The sequence below is a fragment of the Selaginella moellendorffii genome, unplaced genomic scaffold, assembly GCF_000143415.4.
Source record: "Selaginella moellendorffii unplaced genomic scaffold, v1.0 SELMOscaffold_100, whole genome shotgun sequence".
Lineage (NCBI taxonomy): Eukaryota > Viridiplantae > Streptophyta > Lycopodiopsida > Selaginellales > Selaginellaceae > Selaginella > Selaginella moellendorffii.
This window is the reverse complement of record NW_003314361.1, coordinates 8,653-16,487: the sequence shown is the minus strand read 5'-3', so window position 1 is coordinate 16,487 and position 7,835 is coordinate 8,653. Positions and strand designations below refer to the sequence as shown.

Genomic DNA, 7,835 nt, shown 5'->3' with positions numbered 1-7,835 from the left:
TTGCTATCCACCTTTTATAAGTTTCTACCATTGAGGTTTTAGAAAGAGACTGTGAGTTTGTCTAACACAACTTGACAACAAGCTGCCCAAAATCCGCTTCGGACCCCCATGTGCTTTAAGTGGGCTCTCCTTCGGGAAAATGTCTCCTAGGGCTTATGGTTATATTAATCTGAGGTAAACCCGCGAAAACAGAAGAGCTCTGCTTTCATCTTTGTCTTTGATCGCTTGCCACATGCATAGGCGTCCAAAACGGTCTGGTTAGTCATACTTAAGATTATTATTAGGTTAAATTTAAATATTTAAGACTAAGGGTTAGCCGCCGCGCAGAGATGGAGCTTGAGAGCAAGGTGAAGAAGGCGCGAGTGGCGAGGGCCCGTGAAGTAGATGTTGCAGAGTTGCGCAATCAAGGCTCCAAGGTTTCTCTTCCGTTCCCGGGCTTGGAGGATTCGTGCAAGATCAAGAGGCCTCCTCGCGAGTTCGCATTTTGCAGCACGGAGGAGTACATCGGTTTTAGGATTGCTGTGAAACCTTTACTCAGCGATAGCATGGGGGGCGTTTTCATATTGACAGGTACCAAGGGAGGGGGGAAAAGCAGCATGTTGAGAGCCTTCGCCTGGGAGCTTATAAAAGTTTTCGATGAGTTCAACAAGCGGCCACAACCCGGATATCCTATCACCAGAGTAGTGTGTATTTGGTACTTGGATGTGGATCATCCCGTTGCTGAACAGGTCCGTGACGTGCTACTGTTCACGTTCTGCAACGAGAAAGGCGCGGAGGAGGCCATAGCCTACATGGAAACACCGGAAGATGCTAAGGCATTTCTGGAAAGTCGGAGGCGGCTAGGCGAAAGGATCGTCCTGTTGACTGATGATGGGGAAGAGCGTCATGATCTGAGGACCGGAAGTGATGCAGAGAAGCGCAAGGCAGCCAGGAAATGGACAGACGAACTTTGGGGGCAAGCACATGTCGTGGTGAAGGCCCTTTCACCCAACAGTGAAGCATTGAAAGAATCTCGGTTTCAAGGTAGTCCCACAGTATATAATATCAGCAAGATGTTCACGAAGGTAATGTGATGCCTTCAGATTGGAGTTTGCTAACTATCTTCGTCAAACAGGCAGAGCGTGATGCGTACCTGTCGGGAACTGTTCTTGGCAAGTTTCTTGAGAACTATCCTGAGCACTGGGGTGATGTCGAGGACCTTGGTGCATGCCACCCGTTGTCACTTTCCATTCTTGTTAACCACTGCAACAGCCTGACAGGTTGCGTCTCAGGTGCTCGAAAAAAGTACATTGAACTTGACGAGCTATACGATATCTGGCGCAATCCTTCTGCCACCACTGATCCTTCTGCCGCTGATTCTTCTGCTGCTGCTGCTCCTGCCACTGGCCCTTCTGCTACTGATTCCAACCAGCTAATTGAGGAGTACTGCCATGTAAGTGCACCGTGTGAATTATTGTAACTAGGGCCTTAACGTTCTGTCCTGCAGAGGTTGGAGTGGAAGATGCTTGTGAGGCGCTACAAACAGGATCCGGAATTTCAAGATTTAAAGAAAGCGATACGCAGGAACATGGCGAATTTGGACCCGGAGTTACCATATACGGAACTGCCTGTTCTTTTCCCGGCGTTTACGGCGGTGACGGAGTTCTGCACCCCTTTTATCGCAAGAATCCATATGGAGGAGGTTAACAGGCGCTTGGCGTCTACAGCCTATCGGAACAAAGTCTTGATGGCTTACGCACGTCAAAGGCTGGCAGATGTGAGGGGTATGAACTGGGCTGAGCTCGGCTGGCTGATTGAAACTTTTATCGGTGAAGTGATTTGTAAGAAAGGCATGAAGCTAGGGGACTTCAAGGTTCCGAGAGAATTCACCAAACTCCCTTTTGAGGGAGCAGAGCCGAAGCAGGTGCAGGCTAAGGGCTTTCGGGACGGTCAGGGAGTTGTACTACTTCCGGATAGTTATTTCTTCAAGTACACAGATTTCGTGGTGGTGTTCAAGTCTGAAGGCGTCGTCCATATAATCGCTGGGCAGATAACCATGAACCCCAAGAACCATCGAAAGTCAGAACAGAAGTTTGTGAAGAAGTCATACGTTCAAATGTGGGTACCGGACGTGAGCGAGGACGAACTTCGGGTGCATTATGCCTTCTTCAGCCCGACGAAGGTTGATTTGAACCCCGTGGACAAAGAGGCGGATGCTATGGAGTATCAGCTGCATGCTTCGACTTTCTTGGAGTCCTTCGCCGATGGTATCACGGAAGAAGATTGCAAGTTGCTAGAGGAGCTGGAAGAGAAGAGAAAAGAGGCCATGGAGAAGAGCAAGCAGTCCAAGAAGGAGAGGCGGTCTAAAATGGACCCTGCGGTGCTGAACTGGGTCGATAAATGCAAGAAGGCATTCCTGCAGGCGAAGGCGCGGAAGCATCGGATATGGGTAACTGGAACTAAAGAGAGAATCGTGAAGTCAATATTGGACGCAGGGGTTATGAAGGACTGTGGCGGTCCTGGGAGGCAGTGTGCTGCATGTGCCATACTTGAGGGGCCCTTCTCACAGCTACGCTCACGGCGCAGGCCAAGACCAAAATGTGATAGCAAAGAGAACCTGAAGAGGAAGAAGCTGATGCGGAAAACCTCTTCAAGTAGCGATGAACAGAAGCAGAAGTGGAAGAAGGTAAGTAGTGACGAAGAGGTAGAGTAGCGATGAACATGGATGCAGTTTAAGCCTTGGTCTCGTCTGTAGTTCAGCAAGTAGATCAAAAATAGTATTGAAACTGGCAGAGTAGAATAAATACAGAACTAGCAAGGAATCTAGCTCTGCTGGAATAGATAGGAAAACTGTTGTTTGGTGATATAGTTCTATTTGTAGCCAATATTTTTTGTGTTAATGATTCTGTTTTGCATCTTCTATAAAGATCAAAATTCATTTCTTTGATGTTCCCTTCAAGAACGTAACATAAAGCTGGACTATGGCTGACAATTAATCTTAGAAGGAATGTTTTTGCAGTGTTTATCCTTAGGAGTGTTTGTCCTTGGGATTTGCATATTGTCGCAGAAAATGCAAGCTTTATAAGAAGTTGGCACCTTTTTAGAATGAATAGTATGTCTCATTGGTTTCAAAGATATCTAAATAGGACTCTTTTGCTTTACCAAGCATAATCAAAGCTGAAATATTACACAGCGGTGTTTCTACAACATTGTGAAGAGGTTGCTCATCATGACAATAGACCTCGTCTCTAAGTTGCTTGTGACCTATACGAGGTCTGTTGTCATGATGAGCAAGATGTTTTGCAGCAGCTTCTGCATGTTGCTATCCACCTTTTATAAGTTTCTGCCATTGAGGTTTTAGAAAGAGACTGTGAGTTTGTCTGACACAACTTGACAACAAGCTGTCCAAAATCCAAGTGTTTCACTGGCTTCGGACCCCATGTGCTTTAACTGGGCTCTCCTTCGGGAAAATGTCTCCTAGGGCTTATGGTTATATTAATCTGAGGTAAACCCGCGAAAACAAAAGAGCTCTGCTTTCATCTTTGTCTTTGATCACTTGCCACATGCATAGGCATCCAAAATGGTCTGGTTAGTCAGTTAAAGTTACTTAAGATTATTATTAGGTTAAATTTAAATATCATCATCATAGTGCTATTGGCATATGGCATCTGGCGTCTTTTATTCCATTTTTAGAATATTATTTCTGAATATACCTATAATCTAACGGTTCAAATTCAAAAACTTCAAATAGATGGCATAGATCAAGTGCCAAAGGGGTGGCAACTCTTCAATTTTTTAATGACTATCCAAATCAAGAGAAAAAGTTTAGGGCGATTGGGCAGATTGTGAGCTAGCTCTCTCTCTCTCTCTCTCTCTCTCTCTCTCTCTCTCTCTCTCTCTCTCTCTCTCTCTCTCTCTCTCTCTCTCTCTCTCTCTCTCTCTCTCTCTCTCTCTCTCTCTCTCTCTCTCTGTGTGTGTGTGTGTCTGTGTCTGTGTCTGTGTGCTGAAATTTTTCTATTTGCTGCATTTGATCAGACTGGCTGGGGACTAACGAGCCGGCCGTGCAAAAAAAGTGGCCGTGACAAAAATGGTCTTCCCAATCCTTACGAGCACCAGTCCCAAGTGAGTGTTCTATTCATTGTCGTTTAGAAAAAAAAAAAAAGAATTTTTTTCCTGTTGTTCTTGCTTGTTTGATTTCTCTGATTAGAGCTCGCAGGTGGATTTGCTGCTGAGCTTTTGCCAGCAACTAAAATTCTCATCGGTCGTGCTCGTTGGTCATGACGACAGTGGATTGCTTGCTCTTATGGCAGCTGCCAATATCTTGACAACTCTAAGCTCAACGCAGGTAAGCTCCAAGCCACTATAGTTGGATCATCTCATGGATTTTCATTTCTGTGGTGAAGGTGGTGATCAAAGGTGTGGTTTAGATTGCGGTGAGCTCCTCCAGATATTGCCATTTGCTTGAGTTTTGGTCCACACTTCTTTGGGACGGCACATACTCCGGCCATTTCTGTGCCCGGAGATGGTGAGTGGCCATGCCTGGCATGATGCTTCGAAGCTCACCTCCAAAGTGATGGACTTCATCAAAAGAAATCCATGATTTTCCGTGTATACATAGGTATCTTTTCTATCTTGTTGTGATGTCTAGGCCATTTTCTTCTCACAAACTTGCTACTGGACAAAATGAAGGAGACCACTAAGGAAAGTGTTTGTCAATCTCTCCTCTGTTGCGCATATCACCTCTTACAGCGGTGGAATCCAGTTCTCACACCTTAATGACAAAACCTGGTACGCCAAAGAACTCTCTTTTGTCGTGAGCTTACATTATTCCTTTTTTCTTCCAAAAGGTTCAATCTCTCCTCCGTCGCGCATATCGCCTCTTACAGCAGTGGAATCCAGTTCTCACACCTTAATGACAAAACCTGGTACGCCAAAGAACTCTCTTTTGTCGTGAGCTTACATTATTCCTTTTTTCTTCCAAAAGGTTCAATCTCTCCTCCGTCACGCATATCGCCTCTTACAGCGGTGGAATCCAGTTCTCACACCTTAATGACAAAACCTGGTACACCAAAGAACTCTCTTTTGTCGTGAGCTTACATTATTCCTTTTTTCTTCCAAAAGGTTCAATCTCTCCTCCGTTGCACATATTGCCTCTTACAGCGGTGGAATCCAGTTCTCACACCTTAATGACAAAACCTGGTATGCCAAACAACTCTCTTTTGTAGTGAGCTTACATTATTCCTTTTTTCTTCCAAAAGGTACTCCGACACTAGAGCATACAGTCAATCCAAGCTCGCGAACTTTTTCCACGCCAAAGAACTGGCAATAAGATTCAAGGTATTCATCTAATGCTTTGAAATCTCTCCCACCTTTCTCTTTTGCCAATGTTTTCTCTTTCGCTGATTAGGCCGAAGGAGTTGACATCACAGCAAACGCTGTTCATCCAGGGTTTATAATGACACCTTTGATGGCAATGAGATTCAAGGTATTCGTCTAATGCTTTGAAATCTCTCCCACCTTTCTCTTTCATCAATGCTTTCTCTTTCACTGATTAGGCCAAAAGAGTTGACATCACAGCCAATGCTGTTCATCTAGGGTTTATAATGACACCTTTGATGCGGTACAAGAACATTGAAGAGTAAATATGATAAAAGGTTGGCTTAATTTAGCAACTTATGAGAACTATCTAAGTTTGTTGTTTTGTTGTTCTAGGTAGAGATGGCTACGGCTAAGCGGATGATCAGGAGGACTCCACCACAGTACCTTTTTTTTAACAAACAAATCACAAATGTTCGGGTTCACTCAATTTAAGCAGCTGGAGGTGAAAACCACAAGCTCTCAACACTGCCATTAGGTGCTTGTTGACCTGAATGTAGACCTGAAGCCCCACCTGGGTCAAGCTCTGTAATGAGTGGAAAGTAAGCTCAATACGTTATAGCAGCAGCTCTCATATACCAGCCAGCTGTAGCGCACATGCAGCCAATAGCAAGCACGCCAAACAACTCCACGAAAATGATCTCTTTGATCCAATCAGGTGACCACCAACAAGGGAAAGAGAAACTGCAAAACAAAGAAAAGGAGATAGGCAATAAAAACACACAGCAGACAAACACACCTTCATTCAGGTACTATATTTTCCCTTTCCCTTTTTCACTATGCTGTTGCAAACTTGAGATAACAAGAGCTCAGCTCAATCACTAAGAGCTTAGCTGATGGATGAAAGCTGACTCACCCTTGTTTTACCTGACAGGTACACTATAGTGCCGTTTTTGTTTTGTTGTGTGGATCAACTGCTAAGGCGTTCTTAAGGGGGCAGAGGATGATTATTCAGTGAGCGTGAGACAGATGAGCAAGAAAAACGCAAGCGCCTTCACAAGCATTGGATCCAAGAGCAGACACACCAGAAAAAGTATTCTCTGGCATTTACATTATCTGGAGATGAGGTCAGACACACACCTACAGCTTACCTCCTGCATTTGCAAAAGCGCCATTGAAAATGGCGACAAGAAATGTGTCAAATAGCACAAGAGAACTATACAGCTAACTTCCAAAACACTCATTCATTCATATGTAGGCCTTTGATTTTCAGGTAAATCGGAAATAGATGTTTTGAAAAATGAGAGATGAAAACAAGAATAGAAAGAAAGAAAGAAAGAAAAAAACAAACCAAGTTTTGAAAAGCTGTGTCTTTAAAGCTTCCACTCCTTTTAAAGAAATACACACTCAAATATATCAAAACATTCTCCCAATTTTACAAAACACTTCAAAAACTTAACTGCCACCTTTTGCAAACATTATATATGAAAAAAGATCCTTGTTACAACCACCAAATCCTGTGCCATCTGCAAGGCAGTGCTTAGATCCCAGTACATTCGACAAGCTCCCAGCAGACTCTCTCACTCCTCTTGCCCAGCATCCCCTTGGAATCCTTCAGCTTCCCGGCCCTTGCAAACACATGCTGCTGAAGCAATCTGCAGTGAGATTCAAGCCATGGTTGCAGACTCCAAGTACTGCCACATGTGCACGAAAGTTATCTCCTCCTATTTCAAGGCCATGGCATGGAAGAGCCATGGCAACGTTGCCTACATTGCACATGACTAAAACTTTGGTTTCAAGCATGTCGTCCATCACGTACTTGACACCCTCTCGTTGGATTCCAGAGTCTTTGATCCCACCGTATGGCTGGCTATCAACGCGCATGCTTGGCAAATCATTGAGGCAAACTCCTCCAGCCTGTGAGGATAAAATAATCATCAAACAATCGATCAATACTTTCTATATCTCAAACGCAAAGCTACCTCTATGTGCTCAAACGCATAGAAGGCCTTGTTTAGATCATGCATAAAGACGCTGGCCTGGAGACCATAATGCGTGTTGTTAGCTTCCTTCACGGCTTCCTTGAAATCACTGCGTCACCACCGTTTTAGTTTAGAGAAAAAAAAGGAAGTAAAGAAGAACTTCAGGGGCTAAGAAACTTTGAGAGCTTACTTGTATGAGTAGAGAAGGATCACTGGACTGAAAATCTCTTCCTTCTTTGCATCTGTGTCAAAGGGAGCGTCTTCCAGGATCATTGGCTCCATGAAAGCTCCCCTTCGCTTACCACCAACTAAAAGTTTGGTGCCTGCCTTCACTGTCTCGTTCACGCTCTTCTCCACGGTAGCTGCCAATGACTTGGGCCAGATTGACATGTCGTCTTGGTGAGGATCTCCACCTTTGAGTTTCTTAATGGCAGCAATCAATGTACACAACCAGCACCAAATACGTTAGATCAAAGCTCGATTTGAGAACAAAGAATATGATAGAATTTAAAGATGAGTGTTGGATACCTCACCTTTCACGTAAAGACGCTGCATGTG

General features: G+C 44.4%; 2 protein-coding genes across 2 annotated transcripts; both read left to right on the top strand.

The window, feature by feature from the left end:
* The first annotated feature begins 329 nt into the window (after positions 1 to 329).
* Positions 330 to 1,495, top strand: LOC9637638. The gene is made up of 2 exons (XM_024663515.1): positions 330 to 1,064; positions 1,115 to 1,495. The coding sequence occupies exons 1-2, from the start codon at positions 330 to 332 to the stop codon at positions 1,457 to 1,459; spliced, it is 1,080 nt and encodes a 359-aa protein (XP_024519283.1). The 3' UTR covers positions 1,460 to 1,495.
* Positions 1,495 to 2,846, top strand: LOC112342155. The gene is made up of 2 exons (XM_024663514.1): positions 1,495 to 2,682; positions 2,787 to 2,846. The coding sequence occupies exons 1-2, from the start codon at positions 1,502 to 1,504 to the stop codon at positions 2,818 to 2,820; spliced, it is 1,215 nt and encodes a 404-aa protein (XP_024519282.1). The 5' UTR covers positions 1,495 to 1,501; the 3' UTR covers positions 2,821 to 2,846.
* Positions 2,847 to 7,835: the final 4,989 nt, after the last annotated feature.